This window comes from Alternaria arbusti (assembly GCF_024043155.1).
Source record: "Alternaria arbusti strain BMP 1465 chromosome Unknown scaffold_39, whole genome shotgun sequence".
NCBI lineage: Eukaryota > Fungi > Ascomycota > Dothideomycetes > Pleosporales > Pleosporaceae > Alternaria > Alternaria arbusti.
In genome coordinates, this window is record NW_026249979.1 from 52,353 (window position 1) to 76,151 (window position 23,799).

General features: G+C 54.4%; 10 protein-coding genes across 10 annotated transcripts; 6 read left to right on the forward strand and 4 right to left on the reverse strand.

Moving 5' to 3' along the window:
* Positions 1 to 2,567: 2,567 nt before the first annotated feature.
* Positions 2,568 to 5,239, reverse strand: J4E86_011653 (uncharacterized protein; the record flags this gene model as incomplete). The annotated part of the gene is made up of 2 exons (XM_051452144.1): positions 2,568 to 4,163; positions 4,253 to 5,239. The coding sequence occupies 2 exons, from the start codon at positions 5,237 to 5,239 to the stop codon at positions 2,568 to 2,570; spliced, it is 2,583 nt and encodes an 860-aa protein (XP_051296697.1).
* A 477-nt stretch (positions 5,240 to 5,716) lies between these two features.
* J4E86_011654 (uncharacterized protein) lies at positions 5,717 to 6,605 on the reverse strand (the record flags this gene model as incomplete). The annotated part of the gene is made up of 3 exons (XM_051452145.1): positions 5,717 to 6,213; positions 6,280 to 6,492; positions 6,593 to 6,605. The coding sequence occupies 3 exons, from the start codon at positions 6,603 to 6,605 to the stop codon at positions 5,717 to 5,719; spliced, it is 723 nt and encodes a 240-aa protein (XP_051296698.1).
* Positions 6,606 to 6,884: 279 nt separating this feature from the next.
* Positions 6,885 to 7,547, reverse strand: J4E86_011655 (uncharacterized protein; the record flags this gene model as incomplete). Its single annotated transcript, XM_051452146.1, has 2 exons — positions 6,885 to 7,301; positions 7,350 to 7,547. The coding sequence occupies 2 exons, from the start codon at positions 7,545 to 7,547 to the stop codon at positions 6,885 to 6,887; spliced, it is 615 nt and encodes a 204-aa protein (XP_051296699.1).
* A 691-nt stretch (positions 7,548 to 8,238) lies between these two features.
* Positions 8,239 to 9,936, reverse strand: J4E86_011656 (uncharacterized protein; the record flags this gene model as incomplete). The annotated part of the gene is made up of 3 exons (XM_051452147.1): positions 8,239 to 8,472; positions 8,522 to 9,664; positions 9,772 to 9,936. The coding sequence occupies 3 exons, from the start codon at positions 9,934 to 9,936 to the stop codon at positions 8,239 to 8,241; spliced, it is 1,542 nt and encodes a 513-aa protein (XP_051296700.1).
* Positions 9,937 to 10,200: 264 nt separating this feature from the next.
* J4E86_011657 (uncharacterized protein) lies at positions 10,201 to 11,130 on the forward strand (the record flags this gene model as incomplete). Its single annotated transcript, XM_051452148.1, has 1 exon — positions 10,201 to 11,130. The coding sequence occupies one exon, from the start codon at positions 10,201 to 10,203 to the stop codon at positions 11,128 to 11,130; it is 930 nt and encodes a 309-aa protein (XP_051296701.1).
* A 385-nt stretch (positions 11,131 to 11,515) lies between these two features.
* Positions 11,516 to 12,932, forward strand: J4E86_011658 (uncharacterized protein; the record flags this gene model as incomplete). Its single annotated transcript, XM_051452149.1, has 3 exons — positions 11,516 to 12,555; positions 12,603 to 12,811; positions 12,862 to 12,932. The coding sequence occupies 3 exons, from the start codon at positions 11,516 to 11,518 to the stop codon at positions 12,930 to 12,932; spliced, it is 1,320 nt and encodes a 439-aa protein (XP_051296702.1).
* A 531-nt stretch (positions 12,933 to 13,463) lies between these two features.
* On the forward strand, positions 13,464 to 14,718 carry J4E86_011659 (uncharacterized protein; the record flags this gene model as incomplete). Its single annotated transcript, XM_051452150.1, has 3 exons — positions 13,464 to 13,858; positions 13,911 to 14,331; positions 14,383 to 14,718. 3 exons carry the CDS (start codon positions 13,464 to 13,466, stop codon positions 14,716 to 14,718), a joined length of 1,152 nt encoding a protein of 383 aa, XP_051296703.1.
* Positions 14,719 to 15,400: 682 nt separating this feature from the next.
* On the forward strand, positions 15,401 to 17,218 carry J4E86_011660 (uncharacterized protein; the record flags this gene model as incomplete). Its single annotated transcript, XM_051452151.1, has 1 exon — positions 15,401 to 17,218. One exon carries the CDS (start codon positions 15,401 to 15,403, stop codon positions 17,216 to 17,218), a length of 1,818 nt encoding a protein of 605 aa, XP_051296704.1.
* Positions 17,219 to 17,982: 764 nt separating this feature from the next.
* On the forward strand, positions 17,983 to 19,497 carry J4E86_011661 (uncharacterized protein; the record flags this gene model as incomplete). Its single annotated transcript, XM_051452152.1, has 1 exon — positions 17,983 to 19,497. One exon carries the CDS (start codon positions 17,983 to 17,985, stop codon positions 19,495 to 19,497), a length of 1,515 nt encoding a protein of 504 aa, XP_051296705.1.
* Positions 19,498 to 21,265: 1,768 nt separating this feature from the next.
* J4E86_011662 (uncharacterized protein) lies at positions 21,266 to 22,971 on the forward strand (the record flags this gene model as incomplete). Its single annotated transcript, XM_051452153.1, has 3 exons — positions 21,266 to 21,566; positions 21,631 to 21,725; positions 21,802 to 22,971. 3 exons carry the CDS (start codon positions 21,266 to 21,268, stop codon positions 22,969 to 22,971), a joined length of 1,566 nt encoding a protein of 521 aa, XP_051296706.1.
* Between the last annotated feature and the right edge of the window lie 828 nt (positions 22,972 to 23,799).

Sequence of the window (23,799 nt, forward strand, 5' to 3'; positions counted from 1 at the left end):
AGCAGTGCCGGCGATTTGCTGGATAAAGCTAAGGGCGTTTTGTGGGCGTATGAAGCTTGAACGTTGCGGAAGGATTTCTCGCTCAGGCGGCCATTGATATGCGACCAGCCTCCTGTAGCCCTGTAGTCTCCACCGGTTGTGTGTCGATTGGAGGGCGTTCATCTTAGCTCCTGATCATGCTGTCCTGTCTAGCATAATCTCAGAATCTGCCTACTCTGTATTTAAAAGCCACTGATTGAGCCTAGGCTCCGGGAACGCAATCGGCTCGCGACCGTCAGTGTAGGCCCAAGCTCAACACCGGTCTGTTGTTCTAACTTGATTCGCCCATGCCTGACCAACCAGTGTAGATGTTCGCCGCTCACGCTTGTCCCTAACTTGCTGTTTCCACAACACGCTCCAGCCGCATACGCTTGTCCCTGATTTGTAGTTTACCACACGCTCCAGCCGCATACGCTTGTCTCTGATTTGTTGCTTACAACACGCTCCAGCCGTTTCTCCGACAATCCTACGTCAGTAACTGATGTACCTACTAGTCTGACTGCAGGGGACAACGGGGGTGGCGTAACACTTTACCCTATTCACAGGATTAACCGATTCACAACTGTCCAGGCCAAGTCGCCTCTGCATCTACGTGCGTCGCCACAGTTTGCTGTCTCTCGAACAACTTTATGCCCGAGACCATCGGCTAAGCTATTCGTGGCCGCAGGTTGGCGGAGGGCCTGTTTTATCGTAAATTTATCTTGTGTGCGACAGCTCTAAAGCTCTAGAAATTCGGGTAGTTAATACATTCTTACCTTGTTCACTGTAGACCATTCTGACACGATTTACCATGATAGTCCGCAGTTGATGTACATCTTCAGGGCTCGCTGAGGTTCTTTCTAAGTCGAAGTAGTCAAGCAGCATTTTGCTTCGATACCGACGAGCGAAGGCAGCTAGTTTGGAAAGTACATCAACGTCCCCAAAAAGATACAGAGGCGGATCTACAGCGACTCGCTCTCATAAATACATCGGCCATTCAGACTGCTAACAAGAACGGCATAGTGATTAGGATGGCGTAGTAGTTTGTCACACGCGCAGCGACCTTGCGTTCCTACATTGCGTTAAGCGAGAAACACAACGAGTCGACTGGTTAGGCTACGAGCCAGCTATCAAGCCAAAAGCCATACGATGAGCGAGCGATTATCCGCGGCGATGTGGAATGAGATCGTGCAGTATGGATTGGCAAACACAGACAACTTGATTTTTTGGAGACATTGTGTTGGCGCGCTACCAACACTCCCTTTACATCTACCCCATCAACCACCCCATCCCCCCATCTACGAAGTACAAGATTGCCTCCACCAAATCCCCGCAATACTAACATCCAAATTACACTGCTCCCCGGGCGGCACAATCCAGCACTGCAACGCATCATTCTGCGCCGGACTCTTAATCTTCACAACCACATCACACCTGAGATGGTTCACCATGCCGGCAAACGTGTCAGGCCCGTACTTCCCGTCTTTGAAAGCGACTGTGAATCGCGCTTGGTTGTGCTCCGGGTCGTTGTGCCCGTTGGATTGCACGGCGATGTCGGGCCCGTTCGGGGCGGAGCAGCGGGAGGTTTGGTAGCAGGCGAGCGTGGTTGTGGTGAAGGTGAGGAGGGTGAGGGGGAGGATTTGGAAACGCATTTTGAGGGAGGACTGGATGGGGTCAGTGGTGGAGGAGGGAGGAGGGAGAACAGAGGAGAGGGGGGAGTGGTACTTTTTAGGTTTGCGTTGGAGGAAGGGAGTGGTGTTGTTTTGGGGAGTGTGGGCGTTGTGATGTTGGTGGATGAAGATGCTGGATCTGTTCGATGAGTTGAATGAAATGGTCAGGTCGGGTCTTATATACACATCCCTCGTGTTCGGTGAGCATACATCTTCGAATGTACAACGTACTAAGCGACTAAAGTTTGTAGTGTAAAGTTCATTGATGACCTTACACATTCGTGTACGTCCGCCTCACCGGACGAACAACACCTCCGCGACAGTGCACGATTAGTGACCATCCGCCAATAGAACCAGTAGAACGTAGAGCAGGGCCTCATTCAGAGAGTCTATAATCTACCTCACAAGGAGACGAGGTGTAAGCATACCTGTGCCAGTCCGTACTAAGACGAACTAGAATCCGGGGGCAGCTCCGGTCTTACACCCGATGAAGCCGCTTCAACTCCCAGAGTCTTCTACCATGCCAAAACTGAGGAGGATGCGCTTTGAACAGACCGCTTTTCGGCATCTTTTGCGATGGTGAAAGTATATTGCGCACGGTGTAGAAGTCGATGTAGACACTCGGCGTATATCACTGTACACTACATCCTTAGCGTACACAACGGCGTATACTTGTATAAGCTCTACTCTGACCGCCGCAAGGCTGTTTTACACCGCTACGCCACGGAACCTCGAAGATACCAAAGCACGCGTACGATGATCAGTCATCTCCGTATCATCCCAGCAAAGCCGCGCGGTATACCCTGAAGTCTTACCGGCAAAGAACCCATCAAGCTTTCGCCCAAAATCCCATACACCAACGTCGCGCGGTATACTGCTCTAAGCCCTACCTTTAAAGAACCTATCTAACCTCCCCCCAATATCCCCGACCCCCAACCCGCCCGTCAAACTCCCCCGAATCCACTTCGGCAACTTATCCTGAACCCGCCTACTCCCATACCTCCTATCCAACATCAGAATCGCCGCATAATCACCTTTATGACGAATCGCCCTGCCCACACACTGATTAACAGCGCGCATACAGACGTTCTCGTAGAACTCGCGCGCAGCTGCCTTGCCATCACTACCACCGCCGCTTTTCGCTTGTGTTTTGGCGGAAATATACTGCATCTTCGCCTTCCATTCCGCAGAGTGTGGATTAGGAAACGGGAGACCAACGACAACGACGCCGCGGCCGAGTGCGTCGCTGAAATTGATGCCTTCGGAGAGGGTGCCGCCGATTACAGCGAAGAGGAGGGCGCCGCGGCCTTTTCCTGATGCAATTGCTGCGCTGTAGGCTGTGAGGACGGAGTCTGCGGTTGCCTCTTTGGATGGTGGTGGTTGGTTAGACGGCTGTTGCTGGCTGCGCTGCTCAAGGAAAACGGGTTTTGTTTGGGTGAAGCTGTCCCAGAAAGTGGATGTTGATGTTAAAGGTGTGGGCTTAATGCGCTTCCACGCGACGATGCAGGCGTCGAGGAAGGAGTAGCTGGGGAAGAAGACGACTACGCCATCGGGGATGTGCTGCGCGAATGTCAAGATGGCGTTGCCGAGATCGATCATCGTATTCTCTTTGTTGCGGTTCTCGAAGGTGAAGTCGAATTCAGCGCCGCTTGCTGCTCTTACGATGGGTGCAGCGAGGAGGTTCGCGGGCGGAATGACGTGGCCGCAGGATAGTGTCATGATCTTTGAGGGATCCAGGTACGATAGCAGATGCTGCTCGTAGTCGCTCATTGGTGACATGGTGCCGCCGGCTAGTACGACTGCCCTGGCTTCTTCGACAATGTCTTTGAAGTGGTAGGTTGGGTCCAGGAGCATGTATCGTAGCGTGGTGCCTGAGACTTCTTCTTTTGCGTAGAAGAAGCGGCCTTCGCTGGATGGGTTCATCAATGACAGGAGGAAGGCTTGCACGTTCATCAGGACTGGCACAGTATGTCGCGGACCATTCCTGGCCGACTTTGCAATTGACTTCTGCGCGCTTCCACTCTCCGCTTGCTCGGCGAACACGGTGTATCCGTCTACTTTACGCGCCAGTCTGCTTTCTTGGAGATACGTGTTAAGCTTGTAGATATTGATCTGATCAACACCTTTCCCAGACATGATCGCAGCCATGTCTGCCAAGCCGTCTGCCGCTTTCGCGTTGGCATCGATGGACTGCAGATACGCGATGATAGAGTCCAAGATACGGACTGTCTGGGCAACATACACGCGATTCTTCCCTTTGAGCTTGTTCCGGAACTTCTGGAGGTAGGCTGTGAGTTGGGCACGCGCTTGTTGTACTTGTTCGAGGGTCACGGATACGGAATAGATGCCTGCGATGGCGTCCATCAAGTTGTGCGCTTCGTCGATGATGACGATGTGGTTTTTGAGGGAGAGGCCAAGTGCTTCACGAGCTGTACGCTGGAGGAGTAGCGGATAGGGTAGCGTTACGATCTGAGCCTGTTAGCACATCAAGACACCGCGGGAAGATATAGTCGACTTGCCTCGCAGTACTTGGTAGCTGGTCTAGAAGCATAGTATGGACATACACCCAGCTTCTTACCCAACACCCCCAAGTCCTCGATATCTCTAATCTTCGCAAGCGCATGGTCACGGAAGTCATTGACCAACGGCTCGCTTTCCTTGGTCGGCATATGCGGACACCGGCTTTCAGTCTTGCTGTTTTGCTGTAGCTCCAGACATCGTTCGTTGATGGCCGTGGCGCTACCGAGCTTGTTGACTTTACTGTTGATGCAGAGGTTCTTCCTTGATCCAAGAGTAAGGTGCTTCACGTCTTCTACAAGCGTGTCTATTTCACCACCGCTTACATTCTCGTCAGGGGCGATGGCGGGGGGCATCTTCACGCGACCCAGCTCGCTCGAGAATTGCGTCAACTGAGAGTGTGTTCGCGAGCAGAAGAATATTTTCGTCTCGTCAGGCGCCTCTCCGTCGTCATCTTTTGATGCATCGGCGCTGTACCCAAGTGACGCCATCAAAGCCTGGGTTTCTGCCGACAGTCCAGACTCATCGAACGCGCCGGCTCTTGCTCGTTTGTGAGACTCCTCGTCGCTTTCGTAATCATCCAAAGCGAATTGGGCTTCATCGTCATTCTCGATGTCGCCTGCCGCAGTCTTCTGTCTCTTATACTTGGGCTCGCCGCTCTCATACCGTTCCTTCGCACGCTTCTCTTTCGCTTTAATCTTAGCAATCCGGTCATTAAGATCCTGCTTCCGCCTCAGCGCCTCCTGCTTCCGCTGCTTCTGTGCGTGTTCAACAATCCAAGAAGGCTCCTCACTATTCGCTGCGTTCGCCGCATCTACCGTGAAGCCTTCTTCGAACGTCCGTCGCTTATGATCGCGTAGCCAAGTCATGGAGCCACATATCAAGCTCAGCGATTTACCGGTTCCGGTCGGCGACTCGAAGATGCCGACTTTGCCTTCTTCCAGACACGTGTAGACAGCGTCCATGAACTCATTTTGGATATCGTAGGGCGTGTATGGGTGGTGGAAATCTCGTGGTGAGTTGGTGTTGGGCATTGTAGCTTGGTGGAGGTGGGTTCGGCGACGCGACGCGTGGAGGAAAACGGGTGTTCACGTGGTGCGTTTAGCGCCTTCTGCGGAGTATCATGACGCGACAATCGTCATTTCACCTCCATATTTCCTTCATCGCGAGCATTCTAATCGTACGTCCAAGCACGTTCTTGTCGCTCTCCATGGACTTCAGCCCTATCAATTGAGAGCCAGGATGCAGTGGCGGAGGGGTCAGCTTAGCATCCATAACCTCTCTTGCGTCTATCTGGAAATAGTAAAGTCCGACGTTACACACGGGTATAGCCTAAATGAACAGATATGCTTGTCTACTCTTCGAAACAACGTACCGCCAAGTTCCCATGGCCTCATCTCAACTCCCGTGCTAGCATTATATTCCATCCCAACGACCCAAGTCATTATCCACCAAGCAACCCTTCAACCATGCATACCACACACCTCCCCTCCCTTCATCCCCCATCCATCTCACCCCACAATCCTCCCCCTCAACTCCGTCTTCGCCAAAACCTCCTTCTCGTCCAGCCCATCCGCCCTAACCTCCCCCTCCTTCCCACCCTTCCCCACAATCCTAAACCCCTTAACAAGCCCCGTCCCACTCTGCATCCCCACGCCCTCACCCCACCCCCAATTCTCCTCCATCCAAGTGATCGGCCAAAGCAGCATAGTGCCTGCGACACAGAACACCGTGGCCCAAGCCTGCCAGAGCCAGATTAGCATCCAGGCGCCTGGCGCGACGAAACGTATCCATTGGTCGACTTGGTAGAGGTCTTCTTGTTTGGAGATGTGGTATTTTGGTTTTGCGGGTGGGGAGGAGGAGGAGGTGGTGGTGGTGGTGGTGGAAGGGGATTCGCGCAGGTGGAGAACGGTGGTGAGGCGGACGGGCGCGTAGTAGAAGGGTATGAACCAGATGCGGAAGATCTGGAAGATGGTTGCGTAGAGGATGAGGTTGGTTTCGTCGAATGCTGTTTCGCTCAGTTAGTTATTGCACTCTTTTCTGGTCCTCACAATCCATCCAAGCTAACACGTACCGACGCTCTGCACCGTACAATCAATCCTCGGACTCATAATCTTATACCAGCGATACGTCCGCTCGACCAACCACCTAGAATTCGGTCGGCTCCATGTGCGGCAAAAAGGATGCGAGAACGCGGCGTCGGGTGTGAAGTATTTGTCGATGGTTGCGCGCTGGAGGGACGGGGGCGATTGCGTGAGGAGGTGGATGATGGCGGGTATTTCTTTGACTGTGTTGCGATGGGAGGGCTTGCGTTAGTGGGATGCGCGTTGAGGATGGGGGGATGGGGGTTGGAGGAGAGGAAGGGAGGAGGGGAGCGGGCGACGTACCTGGGTCTTCCATTGTAAATGCGCAGAGGGGGGTTATGGGAGATGCGACGGGTGTTTGGTGGGTGAGTGCTTTGAGCTGTGCAAGGCGCCGAGGTTTGACGCACGCGGAAGGACCAGGATGGAACGCGCTTGTGTGACGTCATTTTGAGTTTCATCACGCTCCAACAAGCCTCACATCTATGCAACGAGGACATGGTGGTGGGAAGCATGTTTATTATTTGATTTCTTCTTGGTCATCATGGTTCTATCCCTTTCCTCTTTCTTGGAGTATCATGAGATTTCCCATGTCCATCTACTGCGACCTGTACTGCTGGATCTCGGCCTCATCAAGATGCCTCAGCTTGTTAACATTCGGCGCCTCACCAGTCGCAATCCCCTTCGCCAGCTCCACAAGACCGCCAATCTGTGTCCGCTTCGACACAGCGTACTGTGCGGTGCTGACCTTGACGCGGATGATGCCAATGCGCGGGTCCTCTGGGCCACCGTCATGCTTGCCGTCACCGAGATCGCCAATCCACGCCTTGAGCGCGGGAGAGTAGTGCTTGCGGACGACGTCACGGTCTGTCTCGATGGAGGCGTGGCCGGAGATGGAGGCCCACTCGCCTGAGTTGTTGATGAAGCCGACGTTGACGGACTTGTGCTCCTTGAGGTCGTCCGTCTTGCCGGACTCAGTGTTGGTGTGGAAGAGGAGGTCGAAGCCGTGGCCCTCCTGTTGTTTGTCAGTCATGTCTTTGATCATCAATTGGGTGTGCAGTACCTTTGCAGCGACAGCCATAGCTCTTGAGGCCAAAAGATCGCTGTCTGCGGCCTGTGTGGTCAACAGGCAGAACTTGGTCTTGTCGACAAAGTTGAGCAGGTCCTCGCACTTCTCCTTGAGAGAGGGCTCCTCGAGGTTCTTCTGGGTGTAAGGGTCGGCGGTCTTGGAGCCGGTGTCGGTGTTGCTGAAGCCAGACATGGTGATGGTGGATGTAGAGAACACGCGTTGAGCGGCGTGGTTGTTTGGTAGCTGGGAAGAAGGCGTCAGCTTCTGTAGGCACAATGTTCGAGGCGACCTTCGCGCTGTCCTTGCGATGCACTGAGAAAGGAAACGAGAGGAAAGCATACCTTTGGAGGGGTAGTTATCGTTAGGCAGGTAGTGTGTGGGAGAGGAGTCGAGAATGTCGCGCGACTTTGTAGGACTTTGCCAATGATGTCATCAGTACCACCACCACGCGTTTGGGAACCACATCCACCCCGCTATGTATGTGGGGTAACTTCTTTTGGCTGTCACCGGCACCGGCTCCTGTTGCGGATGGTCTAGTCTGTAGTTCAGGGTCTTGCGTCATGTCATGCTTCTTTGAGCTAATGACCAAGTTCTAGATGCTTAGTCGTACATGTCACTTTGATCGACGCATTGAAGATGAGATGGTGATATTAACCTTTTAGGTCTGCTGCGCGTCTAAATGAGACACATCGTACTCCACTCCGTGACCCCGTCCCATGCCATGCTGGTATCTCGTAACAATAGCGGACAATGTACCGATTCCAAGATCCCAAGCTAGAAATGAAGATGTGGGCTAGATCCTACACCATGCCAATATCCCGGAAATATGACCCAAATTTCAAGAGGCTAACACCCCTAGTGACAATGTCTGACACTGCGCACTCTATGCGTCGGCGGCAGTCTCCTTGTCCTCGATCGTGGCCTTCTTGAGGTCGTCAGCAGCGTCCGCTGCGGCGTCCTTCTCCTGTGCAAGCTCAGCCTCGGCGGAAGCGTCGCCGTTGACGGCCTGGTTCTTCTGGGCGGGCTTGCGAGCGGCGTCGGTGCTGCCGTTGGCGGCGTCCTCTGCGGCTTCTTCAGCCTCAAGCTTGTCGATTTCCTTCTGCGCCTTGGCGATGTTCTGAAGACTCGTTAGCAGCACCCTCGCAGTGGAATGTAGAATCACTCACCTCCTTGGTCTTGCGGTCCTGGTCCTCTTTCCAGTGGGCAAGCTTGGCCTGGAGCTTCTCGACGGTGGCGGGGACTTCGTCCTGGCTTGATGGGGGGTCGACGCCGACCTTGGCGAGCTCCTCGATGATGCCAATGTTCAAGTTGAACTTGCTGGCAGCAGCGCCGCCCTTCTTGCCCTTCTTTCCCTTCTTGCCACCAGTACCAGCCATGTAGCTCTCCTCCTCGGTGTCCTTCTTCGATATGCGGGTACCCTTCAGGCCCGAGTCGTCGACGGTGCGCTGAGCGGAGGCGGCGAACTTGCTGGCGGCGGTGGTCTCCTTCGCGGGGAGTGCGGAGGGGTCGAAGTGGCGGATCAAGCCCTCGCAGGCAATGATCTCGTCGCCGTAGGCGGGTGCGCTGGCCTCCTCGAGACGCTTGGAAGCAGTCTCCTTGCGCTTGCCGGCGACGTACTGGAGCTGCTCGAGGCGCCTCTTCTCGTTGCGGATCTTGCGCGCCTCGAACTCGTAGTTCTTGAAAGCGCGGAGCTGCTGGAAGTAGTTGTCCTTGAGCTCCTTGCGGGCCTGATACTTCTCCTGCTGCACTGCGCGCGCCTTGTCGGTCTCCTCACGGAGCGACCTCAGGTTCTTGAAGGCCTCGTCTTGCTCAGCCTTGAGTCCGTCGAGCTCGGTCTGGAGCTTGGTGTATTTCTCGGAGAGAGCCTTGTTCTCCGGGTCGTCCAGCAGCTTCTTCTGCTCAGCGATCTGGGCCTTGATGTCGTCAATCTTCTTCTGCTGGGAGTCGAAGCCGGAGAAGTTCTTCTTGGCCTTGTTGAGGGCGCTGATCTCGGCCAGGGCCTTCTTCTCGTCGACGAGCTTCATCATGCCGCCGTCGACCTGCTTCTGCAGACGGGCAATCTCCTGGTCCACATCCTCGGCCGACTTGTAGTTGGACTTGCCCTTGGCCGTCTTGAGCTCGTTGAGCTGCTGCTTAAGCTGCTCGTCGAGCTTCTTGATCTTCTCGAAGATGGAGTTGCGGCCGGACTTGTTGCCCTGCTGGGTCGAGCGGATGGCGTTGAGCTCCGTCTTGAGCTCCTGCTGGCGCTTCGCGTTGGGCGAGTCCTTGTTGTTGGGCTTGGCGAGGTCGAGCTTGGCCTTGCACGCGTTCTGGCCGTCGTTAGTAATTTTCCCGAATTGAGTGGTGGTGTGCGATGCAGCCACCCGTCAGCTCGTGGCCGTGCGACTGCGCGCACCACACGGGGCCATGTACTCACCAGCTTCTCCTGGGCGGCGGCGTGCTCCTTCTCCAGCTTGGCGAGCTCCTCCTTGTACTTGTCCTCGTCCGGCTTGTCGGGCTTGACAACCTGCTGCTTCGCCGGAGGGGCAGCAGCGCCGTTGGTCGAGGCCTGGGCGGCGGGTGGAGTTGCGACGTCGGCCATGTTTGCTGTGCAGTCAATTGGGTTGAGGGCTGACTGGGCGTTGCAGCGGGGGAGAGAGGTCTGCGAGATCTGAGTAGACCGCCGAGTCGTGAATGTGCAGGCGAGGCGTGAGGGCGGTGGGAGGACAACTATTAAATTCGAGGGTCTCGAGTGAACCACGGATGCTGGCAACTTTTCCCGATGTTTAGCGGGCGGCCTAGTGTGCCGCCCGCAGTCTTGACCCTTCACTCGGGGCCTCGACCACGCACACACCAAACCACGGCTATGGCGGAACAATCGCGGGGCAGCATGCCCATTCTGCTGCTCAAGACCAAGTCAGTGCCCAAAGACACGTACGAAGAGCTGTTCCTTGAACTCGACAACGGCAGCTATGCGCCCGTCTTCGTGCCCGTTCTCGAGCACAGGTTCAAGCGAGATGCCCTGCGTGAGGTGCGCCAACATGTCACCAATCGCGGCTTCGTGCCACAAACGCAGCAGGGTCTTGCGACATATGGTGCGCTGATCTTCACCTCGCAGCGTGCAGTCGAAGCCTTCAGCGAGGTTGTCGAGGAAATCCGTAGAGAAGGCGCCCTCGACATCGACGACCTGCTGCCAGAGAGTCTGCCGCTGTACGTAGTAGGCCCAGCTACCGCTCGCGGACTGCGATCACTGGGTCTTAAGTGTCCAATCCTGGGAGAGGAAACCGGCAACGGCGAAGCTCTCGCTGGCTTCATCTTGAAGCATTACAACGCCCTTTATCCAGGTGTTGCGAATCCACCCGTATTGTTCATGGTCGGCGATAAGAGGAGGGATATAATACCAAAGACCCTGCAGTCAGAAGAGCTGGATCCAAATGAGAGGGCGAGAGTAGATGAATTGGTTATATACGAGACTGGAGAGATGCAGTCTTTCAAGGAGGACTTCTCCGCAATCTGGCGCAGAAACGCGGATCAGGGCTCGAAACGGCAGTGGGTCGTTGTATTCTCTCCAAGCGGATGCCAGGCGATGCTTGAAAGCCTTGGTCTTCTGGACATAGACACTGGGAGAGCCAAAGCTACTGCTGATCAGAGAGACATCCTGATATGCACCATCGGTCCGACCACGCGCGATTATCTGAAGCAAGAGTTTGGCTTCACTCCTGATGTATGCGCTGAGAAGCCAAGTCCGGAGGGCATCGCCGACGGCATTCACGCCTTTCTCGAGAAGTACGAATAAGCAATGTCGTTTGTGGCTTCGTCTACGTGGACCGGGGTGCGCTCGATGAGAGAATGTACGATACGAAGGCCTTGTATATCAGCTTCGATAGGTTTGCTACATCAAGCGCGTGAATGCGCGACGCTATCTCACGCGCTCTCAAATTCTCGCTCATGACCGCTCGCAGCCTCCGTCTGATGGTCCAATGCTGCACGTGCCTTCCTGACGCGTCGATGTGCTAATGACTGCCATTGACGTCACCATTTCACGCGACGCGCCTGCCACAAACCACCAGCGCGCGCAAACATCCGCCTCCTTTATTACTTCTCCCATCTTTCTCCCATCCTTTCACTCATTCTTCAAAAAACATACACTACTTCACTCAATTGACCTCACCGCATCCACAATGGCAGGAACACGCTCCTCTGCACGCAGCACCGACGGTGGCTCCAGCCCAGCAAAGGGTAACGATGTCACAGCCGGCACCAAACGCAAGCCCGAAGTCGAGCCGTCTCCCAAGCGCGACCGCAAGGCGTCCAAGAAGCAAGCCACTATCGAGGAGACAATGGATGCCAGCAAGGAGTCTGACAGCGAGATGAAGGACGCCTCGGATGGGGGTCAAGACTCCAAAGATGCAGAGGAGGCGGAGAAGAAGGCCGCTGAAGACCTCGTTGATGCGAGCGACGCGACGGCATTGGCCAATGGCGATGATGACAAGCCTGCATCAACTGATATGGAGACCACCGACGACCAGGCGGAACAAGACACCGACGCCGCCCCCAAAGCCGAAGAGACTACACAGGAAGAGAAGAGCGAAGACAAATCGGACAACGCGACAAAGGAGACTGGCGCAGATGGCGAAGGCGCGATCGAGGAGTCCTCCCAGCGCGCAAAGCAAATGCCGTCCAACATCCTCGAGAAGGGCGTCATCTACTTCTTCACCCGCAACCGCGTCGGCGTCGAGGAATCCGAAAGCGTCGGCGACCTTCAACGCACCTTCTTCGTCCTCCGACCAATGCCATCCGGAGCCAAGCTAGGCGACGGTGCACTCGCCGACGACAACAACATCCGACTCTTTGCGCTGCCCAAGAAGGTCTTCCCCAAGTCGCACAATGATAAATTCATGGCATTTGTCGAGAAGGCGAACACTTCCATCAAAGAGCTGAAGGAGAGCTTCTTTGGTGCGGACGAGTACGAGACCAAGACACAAGGCAGCCGACGCACCGAGCCTGTCGCACCGGTAGCGGAAGGCGTGTATGCCATTACACGCACTGAGGACCGGACGTGCCACCTCGTATACTCTACCACCATACCTTCGGAGCTTGGAGAGGTTCAGGAAGACCTGGGTATCAAGGACCAGGGCAGCTTCGTCATGAGTGTCAAGAACCCTGAGCGCAGCGGACCGGCTTCCGCCCAGCTTCCTCAGAAGCCCGACTTTCCCAAGGAGTAAGTGATTCCGATATGACCAATCATCCATGACTGACCATTGCCAGGTTTATCGACGAGTTCCGCGGACTTGCTTGGGTCGAAGTCAAGCCGAAGTACCTGGACTATGAGTACTGCCAAATTTTGCTCATCGGAGAGAAGTTGGAGAGTGGCGTCGAGCCGACCACCAAGGACCAGAAGCATGACAAGGAAACTCCACAAGAGGAGATTGAGAAGCTTGAACATGAGGATGAGCTGCGCGTCGAGCATCTTCACGGTACGTTGTTCAACCGCTGGCAAATGCGATGTGTGCTAATCAAGTCTTAGGTGACGACTCTGTCTATGACGACCTGAAGATCAGCAAGAAGGAATACCCGCAGGTCGCGACGACCTGGTGAGCTCGATCTCAAGCTCGGCGTTACGCGATATCAACGATCTTCTCCCGAATTTACTGTACAACATCTGGGTCATCGGCGTTCAATGGCGCGATATATATCACGGCATGACTTCTGGCACGGAGTGTCGGATTAAAATGGCCAAAGGAACTGATGCTAGGGCTTGGCATCACCCACGGCTTTGATAGCACCAACTCGCAATATAATAATCGATTTCATCCTACGCCTCCCAATGGACGCAACTGATATACAACTCTTCATCTATCATCATCACGGCTCGATCGAGTAAGTCGATTGGGCAGACCCTTGGGTTCCCTGTTTGCGATGCCATCGCGACAATCTCCGCTCATCGCTCACTGCTCACCACTAACAATACCGCTATCCTCATCACCGCGAAGCTGGTACTGAAAATAGTTTGCCCCATCTCGACTCTCTTTATCAATCTTGTACCTTACTGACACCTTCCTTACAACAACGACCCTTTATCCCATATATTGCGTACCTCTCTCACAATCTCCAGCATTCGCGATCACCATGCCTCCCTTTCCAAAGTCCATCGCCGAGGACCCCAAGTCAGTTTTCTGGATGCTCCGGTCCTTCACCATTGGCAAGGAGCAGAAGACCCCTGGTCCTACAAGCCTCTTCCTCGATCGCGCCAACGCTGAGTTTGGCTTCGTCGCATACACGTCTGCTGGCATCGCATTCGTCCTCCGCTTCCCCGAAACGAACGAACTCATGTACTTTCAAGCCAAGAGCGCCCGCGCAGCAGCCTGGCGAGACAAGAGCAAGAAAGCCTCAATCCTCTTCCAGCATCTGCAGGTAGATTTGGAGTTTGCGGCACCGGACCAAGCTCGTAGCTTCCTAGATGTGCTAGAGGATATTGCGACAGCGGCTGGCAACCACTTCTTCTACAGCTATGAAGTGCCACAGTATGTAGCAGTCCACGTCCGAAGTTGTACCTGAGACTAACATTGCCGGTAGGAAGGTCGCCTTCGTCAAGGCCGACTTCGACATGGAACAGCAGGGCTTCACGAGCCGAGCTCCGCAGCCCTGGATGGCGGTTCCTACTGATTCTTCTGAGTGGCCTCGTCTACGGAAGACGGGTGAATGGTCAGACTTCACCATTTTCGCGGGTGGCAGTCAATTCCGCGTCCATCGCGTCAAGCTTTGCAAAGAGTCGTACTATTTCAGAGCAGTATGCAGCGGTGGCTTTTCCGAGACCGCGAAGCAATCCATCGAGCTTCCAGAGTCGGCGCACGTCGTCTCGACTCTCCTCGACGAGATGTACGGTGTCTACAACCCGACTACTGGTTCCATCTTCACCAACTTCGCGCTCCGTATGGAGATCGAGAAAGAGCTCATCATGAACCAACTTCTGGATCTTTTCATTGCCGCGGATAAGGTACCTGCTGCCATGCCATTCCTCAATCCATCACGCTGACCCTCTACCCAGTACAACCTCGAACCCATCAAGCGCCGCGCCGCCGAAGCCATCATCGACCGCCTCCCCTTCATAACCGACCCACTCATGATCGTCGACCTGGCCACATGCATCTTCCACGAGCAATGCCCAGAGAACGACCGTGGACTGCGCAAAGCCATCATCGAGTGTGTGAGGATGCGCATGCCGGCTATACTCGAGGATGAGAGTGCGTGGGAGGAGTTCTCGGAGAACAAGAACGTACTGAAGGCCTTCCACATGTCGCAATGTGAGGCGCGTGAGGGTGGTGGTATGATTGCGGGTGGCGGTAGAGGCAGGATAATGACGCCGCCTGCTACGCCTAGGTAGGGTGGTGGTGGAGAAGTGAGAATTACCTAGGTATGGTGGGTTTGAGAGGTTTGGCTGCTGGTATGTGGGAGGATTGATTTGCTAAGAGGGAGTTTGGGCGGGTATACTTGTGGTCGACACTCGATCAAATGCGTTTGATGCGAAGACCTTTCTTCACTTTGGCTGGACTGTCGCGCACCTTCCAAGCCCGCCTCTATGGGCAATTCCGATTCTATCTATTGTACCCACGGTCCTTCTTTCGTGAGCGAGTGTATCCACGCGAGGCAGTATCAGCCCATGAGTAGCAAGCCCAGCTCGCGATAGCTATCAGTCCTAACTGCATTTAAATATGATGGTTCATGTGCGATTGCGAAAGGCATGGCTTTGAACGGTTGTGATGTGTTGTGGGGTATTCAGCAACCGATCCGGCCTAGACCGGACACGAGCACCGTCTCACCTTCCCGTGTTCGCGAACGCGTGTCTTCATCTCCAATCTCATCAACTTACGGCTCAGTCTCCATATTTCAGGCAACACCGCGCCGCCATGAACGCAATACACATTCCGACCATGCCATGAGCGTGAGCACAGGATATAGCAGCAAGAGACTTTGATCGCTGTGACGGGTCCCAATCAAGTGAATAGGACCACCAAGCACCAAGAGAGCATAACCAAGGAACACCTAATCGAACAACTCAATTCAAGATGGCTTCATCTTGGCGACAGAATGGCGAAGAGCGGGGTGCATACACCACTGTTGCGCAGACCGAGACTGCAAGTGCAAACCTCACAGTACACGGCAAAGACGTCGCAAATGAAGACGCGGATGCCGTTACTTTTGAAGCGCCTGTTCATATCGGCTCCATACCGACAGCAGAGGATCTGCTATTTCTGCCTCGCGTAGCGGATACGTTGCCATATGGCGCTTTTCTAGTCGCCGTTGTCGAGCTTTGTGAGCGCTTCGCCTACTACGGACTCTCCGGGCCCTTCCAGAACTACATCGCCAACGAATACAACGACCCCAATGGCATACCTGGCGCTCTTGGCTTGAAGCAGAGTGGTGCGACAGCGATGACGAACTTCTTCCAATTCTGGTGCTACCTCACGCCTTTATTTGGCGCCGTTGTTGCGGACCAGTATCTGGGGAAGTATGCGACGATTAAGTGGTTCAGTTTGGTGTACATGGTCGGCATCGCGATTCTCTTCGTTACCAGCTTGCCGTGGGCGGTTCGAGGTGGAGCCGCATACCCTGGACTCGTCGTCGCGATGCTGGTCATCGGCCTGGGTACTGGTGGCATCAAGAGCAACGTGTCGCCGTTGATCGCGGAGCAAGTGCGGTCCAACAAACCTTTCGTTAAGGACTTGCCCGGCGGCAAGCGGGTCATCGTCGATCCGGAGATTACGGTACAGAGGATCTACATGATATTCTACATGTGCATCAATGTAGGCTCAATCTCTGCGATCGCAACGACTATGTTGGAGTTGCATGTTGGGTTCTGGAGCGCATATCTTCTACCATTAGTTATGTTCTGCGTCGGCTATGTGGTGTTGGTGAGAGGAAGGAAGCAGTACATCATCAAGCCACCTCAAGGCGGGGTGATTGGGAACTGCTTTCGCGCCCTATACATCGCCGCAAGGAACGGCGGAGATCTTGACAAAGCGAAAGCTTCCGCTCAAGGGCACGGAAGAAGCAGGTCGAAGGTGACTTGGGATGACAAGTTTATCGACGAGTTGAAGACCGCGCTGGTCGCATGCAAAGTTTTCTTGTTCTTCCCAATCTACTGGCTCTCGTACTCGCAGATGCTGAACAACTTCGTCTCGCAAGCCGGTCAAATGGAGTTGCATGGCCTTCCGAACGACATCCTTCCCAACATCGATCCTGTCACTATCATCATCCTAATCCCGATTATGGACCGCCTCGTCTACCCGTTCATCCGTACACGACTGCACATCGCATTGATGCCAATAACGCGCATCTCTCTCGGTTTCCTAATGGCTGCGCTTGCCATGCTATACGCAGGCGCTCTCCAGTCAAAGATCTACGCGGCACCACCTTGCTACTACAGTCCATCGAACTGCGACGCTGGAAAGATCAGCAAGGGCAAGTTCAAGCCAAACCAAGTCCACGTCGCATGGCAAGCCCCAGCATACGTGTTAATCGCACTGAGCGAGATCCTCGCTAGTGTTACCGGCTTGGAACTGGCATATGCGAAGGCACCCGAGAATATGAAGAGCTTCATCATGAGTCTCTTCTTGCTCACAAGCGCGGGTGGAAGCGCGTTGGGTATCTTGATTGCTCCGTTGGCAAGAGACCCGCACTTGCAGTGGTTGTACTTTGGATTGGCGTTGATCGCCGGAGTCGCGGGCGTCATGTTCTATCGCATGTTCAAAGACGTTGATGACGGCCCTGCGGCGAAGTTGGCTGATGCTGGAGAGTATGAGTTGGCCGGACGAGCGAGCGCTGACGATGATGGGTATTACAGCGACGATGCGGACGCTACTCAAGGCTCGCAGCGCGTCTGAAGTACGACAGCTTGAGGTGGATCATCCACCTGCATCGACCCCCAAGCCATGAGCCGGCCGCGCTTCCGCTCCACCGTTCAACTCCACCCTTCCGCGCAACCCGTCCTTTTCTCTCCCTTAGCTTGGATGCCTAAGCTGACATCCGTGTGGCATGCTGTCGGATCTTCCTGTGCGACCAGCTGTTTCCTAAAGGCGTGATTCTACCACCACTAAGCTTTCATTGCAACAAGGGCATTTATAAAACATCATCGTCAATACTGCGCGCGCAAGACCGATGACCTCGAGTGCCTGTTGTGTAGAGAACAAGAAAAAGCATAGCCGAAAATTGGGGCGCGGCAACCGGTTGATGTCATCGTTCATTATCTCCGAAAGACGCTTAACTGCGCCAAAACCCTTCACATTTCCACTCATGTCGCGACCCTCCGACCACTCTGACCCATCAGCATTGGCTTACCTGTAGACACGGAGTCATCGCAGTTCAATTCATGGGTTACAATTCAGAAGCATACAGTTTCAAAGTCAGAGCTGACGTTGGACCGACCTCTATGATTCGATGACGCTGTGGATTCATGCGGACGCTCGGTTGGCGCCCTCCGCGGAATGACGAGCTCCGAACCCTTACCAACCATGGCCTCGGCCGAACCCATTTCATCATCCGCGCAGAAATGTGGCTTGAATAGGCCTATGTATAACGCACCAAGCCGTGGGGAAAGGCTTGTTTCCACCTGTGCCTTCTCCCCATATCCCCAACCTAACCGTCAACCATGGAGAAGCTCGAGCGATTCTTGTCGCGGCCGACAGCGAAGCCATACAAGACCGGCGACATAGAAGCCTCCGAAGAAATACACCTCAACGATGAAGGGTTGCTTGAGTTTGGCCCTGACGATATCGAAAATCCTAAGAACTGGTCCACCGCAAGAAGATGGTACATCACCGTGGTGTCGGTCACCCTAGTTGTGAACGCTACATTCGCATCTTCTAGCCCATCTGGCACGCTTGAGTCACTCTCGACAGACTTGCACGTCTCCACCGAAGCTGGGGGACTCGTTATCACATTGTTTCTCCTAGGGTACTGCGCTGGCCCCTTGGTATTCGCCCCGCTTTCGGAATTCTTCGGTCGCAGATACATCTTCTACGTTACCTTTACGCTGTACCTCGCCTTCAACTTCCTTTGCGCATTCACCCCTAACTTCGGCGGGCTCCTGGTGGGTCGTTTCTTGACAGGTACCTTTGCAAGTGCTCCTCTCTCCAACGCACCAGGTGTACTGGCAGACATCTGGGGACCTCTCGAGCGTGGAAATGCAATGGCTGCCTTCTCTATGATGACTTTCATCGGCCCATCGCTCGGACCCGTTATATCAGGCTTTCTTCAACTGAAGAAAGACTGGCGATGGTGCTTCTACGTCCTTCTCTGGCTGGGTGCCTTTACCGAGATACTAATGTTCACGATTCCGGAGACATTGCCCTCAATCGTGCTCCGCAACAAAGCCAAGCGCATACGCGCCCTGAAGATCCCTGGTTATGAAGAGGTCAAGGCACCAGTTGAAGTGACGGATAGGACCCTCGCAGGCATGTTCCATGTTGCTCTCACCCGACCGTGGAAGATCCTCATCGACCCCATCTCCTTCGCCGTCGCCATCTATCTCGCCGTCGTATACGCCCTGCTGTACATGCTCTTCACCATCTACCCCATCGTCTTCCAACAACATCGCGGCTGGAACTCTGGCGTCGGAGAACTCCCACTCATCGGATCTGCCCTTGGTGCCGCCATCGGCGGCGCCATCATCTTCGCGAACACAGCCAGGGATAGAAAGAGGGCAGAAGCCGGCTACAAAGCCACACCCGAAGATCGTCTTCCTGTAGCCATGCTCGGTGGCGTCATGTTCCCCATCACCATGTTCTGGTTCGCGTGGTCGGCAGAGTACAATAGCGTTCACTGGGTCGTTCCCACGCTCGGCGGTGTCTTCCTCTCGACTTCCATCTTACTCATCTTCGTCGCGTATCTCAATTACCTCACAGACACATATCTCATGTACGCTGCGAGCGCGTTGGCAGCGAATACCGTTGTGCGCTCCGCCGCAGGAGCTGCTGCGCCTTTGTTCACGCAGTACATGTTCGATGCTCTTGGCGTCGGTGGTGGTGGCTCGCTCATTGCTGGTATGGCTTGCGTGCTTGCGCCTATTCCGTTTGTGTTTTATAAGTATGGTGGTCCGATTAGGGAACGCTCGAAGTTTGCGCCTACGCCAGAGAAGGCGAATGAGGGGAATGCTGCGAAGTAGGAGGCTAGGAGTTACGCCAGAAAAGCGAGTTGATACATTTCATAGCTGCAAAATCCAATCAGGGTTCCAAAATAATCATTGCTTCCTAAGAACGGAACGGAACTCGCCGTATTCGGTTATTTCGATACTAGCTCTCGTCATCTTTCACTCGTGATACCGTAAGCGAAGTTTGCAAGCATCTCAAATAGAGATGTTGAAGAAAGCGATATATTGTTCGCTAGCTGCATTTCTGTGAACCGCCGACCAAGACGTCCGATGTTGGCATGCTTACATCAACGGCATCTACCGGAAGCGTCCTGTCGACGGTCGACCACAGGGTGCTATGTCCGCTCCATTTCGCCCGATCCTCAACGTTCGTGTCGGGCCGTGGGTTTGGACTGGGAGCGCATCTCGTGGGTTGTTGATGGCCGTTGAGGGCACCCGGACGCGAACACGTGAGAAGATGTTCCCTATCTACGCGACTCGGGTCGACGCTTGTTGAGAAGTTGTTTTGTACTCTGGTATTACTGTGCCTCTTCGCTTTAGTGCTGCATGTTCCTAGATTCTACGGATTGGCGTTGTCTGTTCGTAAATTTGCAGCACAGATGCAGAAGTAGCTGACCGGTGCGGGTACGGCCGGCTTGTGTGTACCTAGGTACCGACCTTGTGAACGCATCTCAAGTCTGAATTGAATGCCTTGCGACTGCGACTTTAGAAATTAATATGCGGGTTCTGTTGCGACAATTAGTGGCGGCGTATTGTTAGCATTACTGGTCCGCCTCTCGATGCTGTGTACGTCCATCGCGGTCCCAACCAATTCGACCTTCAACGACCATGTTCTAGAGCTATGACAGAGACTAGCTCGCCGTCTGCGAGCACTACACCGGGCTGATGCGTATGATGATCAGATATGCGGCGCGACAGATGCTGGTGTAAGGCTGAGCACTGCCACGATACAGACGGCACTATTTGCAAGCGCGACGCGCATTGCGCTGACGCGACCGCACAGTGCTGAGCGTCCGAACACGACGCCGGTGTCGGGTGAGAAGGAACATGCTATATTGCCAAACAATCGTGGCATACCTAGCGTAGTAAGCAATTCAATGCCCGGATGGTGCCGGTAGGGAAGAGCCAGCGTTCAATCAATGCGTGGATGTAGAACGCGGGGGATCTTTCCAGCGATCCTCCGTGATTGGTCGAGAACGCGTTCCCCTGGTAAATAGAGTGCGCCTCGAACCCAAACACCGAAGTAAAACCACTACTTTGCCCGCCTTGAGCCTCGTTCTGTCAGCATGGTGCTTACCGGTCGTTCTTTCGGAAAGTGAGTTTCTTGGTTGCGCATCATCGTGGTGGCGCGCACAAGGCTGATGACGTCCACGGGTGCGAAGACGCTGCAGCCTCGAGATGTGCGAGAATCTGCGCCTGCCAGATGGCAGCTTCAAGGACCAGTACGAACCAGTACCAAAGCGCAGTTTGCGTTGCAGGCACAGTCTACTTTCGGTGCTGTGCGAAGGTTACTGGAGGCATCGTTGTTGAACGACAGAGGGCTGACGTCGGAGACGGCGGTATGTAAGATTACCTGGACATCCTGGAATAAGGCTTGAGGCTCGCGCGACAAACCAAGCAAACTAGGTCTTTCGACATAAGATGATGGAATCGCCTTTCCAAGCGCTCTTTTCCTTGAGTTCTTCTTCATCCGCTCGCTTCAGGACTTTATCATCTCTCTACTTCGCCATACTCGCCCACCAACAGTCCTTACCATACCTCAGCCTCACCATCGGTTTCGACGATGAAGAACCTCTTGGCAGCGACCGTATTGACGGCCGCGACTGCTGCTACAGCCCAGAACGCCCCTTTCGTGCAATGTCTCCAAACGGCCCTTAGCAACGATACCAGCACTTGGATGCTACCGAATGATCCGATGTTCTTGCAGGGAGATGTACACCCATACAATCTCAACTACAACATTGTTCCGGCCGCGATTTCGTTCCCAAAGACCCAGGAGCAAGTGTCGGAGGTCGTGAAGTGTGCGAACGCCGCAGGAGTTGCGGTCCAGGCGCGCAGCGGCGGCCATAGCTATGCGAACTATGGTAAGCCTGACCCCGGAAGGACGACTTGCGATTAAGAACTTGCTAACACGAACGTCGTATATAGCACTGGGAGGGTTCAATGGCTCATTGGTGGTTGACATGAAGAACATGGCATCTTTCTCGTATAACGAGGGTGACCACACGGTAACTTTTGGTCCGGTAAGTGACTTCCTGACACTACACCTGTAACGAACACCCTTTGTTGCACATGCGCTGACGTACGCATCTTTCACAGGGAAACCTTCTCGGCAACATCTCCGAGAAGCTTCTACCTCTCAAGCGGGTTATGGCATACGGTGAAGTAGCCGTCATCGGCACGGGTGGCCACTTGACCATTGGAGGTCTCGGAACGCTCAGTCGCCAGCTGGGCGTCGGAGCCGATCAAATCGTGTCAGCGCAATGTGTGCTTGCGAACGGCACCGCCGTGACAGCTAGTGCAAGCACGAACCCCGACTTGTTCTTCGCCATCCGAGGTGCCGGTTTCTCTTTCGCCATCGTCACAGAGTTCACCATGAGGACTGCACCCGCCCCAACGAATATCACCAAGTATGCTTACACCATCGCGGCCGACGACGCAAATGCCTTCGCAAGCACATTCCAAAAATGGCAAAAGTTTGGCACGCAGAAGAACCTCGACCGCCGGTTTTCCAGCACGATGACTCTCAGCCAGGGCTCGATGGTCATCAACGGGAACTTCTACGGGCCCAAGTCCGACTTCGATAAGCTGAACGCACAGTCTATCCTTCCTGCTAATACCTCAACCGTCGTTGTGGACATCACCGTTGGCGAACTTCCGTTCCCCGGACTCGGCGACCCAGACCTGACAGCCAGCGGCAGCTTCCCCATCCCCTTCTACGCCAAGAGTGTCAAGACGCCCAATCACAAACTGCTTTCGGACGGAGCCATCAAATCCATGTTCTCCTACATCAATGGCACCGAGAAGGGAGCGCCAGTCTGGCTCGTCATCTGGGATCTCGAAGGCGGCGCCATCGCCGATGTCCCGCAGACCGCTACCGCATACTGGCACCGCGACGCCGCCTACTTCATGCAGAGCTATGTCGTCAATCTTGGGGGCCCCGTCACCGACGCGTCCAAGACGTTCTTGTCTGGCCTTAGCAGCTTAGTGCAGAAGGAGACGTGCGATGATGGCGCGTACCCAGGCTACGTCGATCCTGAGCTTGCGGACCCTCAGCAGGCCTACTGGGGCGGCAATGTGCCTCGCTTGCAGCAGATTAAGGCAGCTGTCGACCCTGATAATGTCTTCCGCAATCCTCAGAGTGTGCCGACTCAACACCAGACTCAGCAGCGTCGACAGGTTTTCGTAGGGTCAGCGGTACAGTCCTACGCAGGGCAGTTTGGTTTATTGGTTTCCTGTATTCTATTGGCGGCAATCTTGTATGTTTGATCGTACACAACCTGGAAAGCTGGGTAGGAGGCATTTCATGTGGTAGTCATAATGAAATGCAGATTAGGAAACTACAATACCCTGCCGTGACAATTGTATCATTGGAAGTGGCTCTTATAATAAGCAAGTACATTGGATAAAGTGCTATTGCGCCCATGAATTCGTTAAGATCATGAATTATCCGCACCCGCACAGCGGCGGTGGGCGAGGCGAAAGTGGCGATACGATTTGTGTGAGTTAGATGAAGATTGTAAGCCTGTTGCGTTGGCGTGAAGGTGCGTGCGGCGATTCGGGCACTTGAAAAGGCACGTGCCAACATCTCAACACCTCGCCTCACCAACAATGGACCCGTCTCAACCTACCTCACCACTTCAACAATGCTCTGCGTGACAACGTATACCGCCATCGCGACCAGACCGCACTCCGATTAGTGCTGCAACACGTCTTCGCGAATCGTCGCGATGACAGCTGCGATGAGTGCGACCTGCCTGATGCCGCCGCTGCTGTGCCACGAGGCTTGACGCGTCGAATAGACGGGAAATGACTTGACGCGCACAAGCTGCCTAGACTGTGTAATTTACATAAGCTTCCATTATTGCGCCTGTCGCAATCGCAAAGAGAATAGGTGCAGCTTAGGATGTCTGCAAGAGCTGCCGACGACTCCATAGGCGGCAAGCCTGTTCACAGCGAACCAGTATACTTGCGACTGCGAATGCAGCCAACAGTTGTGTATGCTGACGCAGACGAATGAGAGCCTGTACAGACCAGCCACAACTACCCCTCCGAAGCTGAACGGGCATCACGCCAGGCTGCATCATACACCGGAAC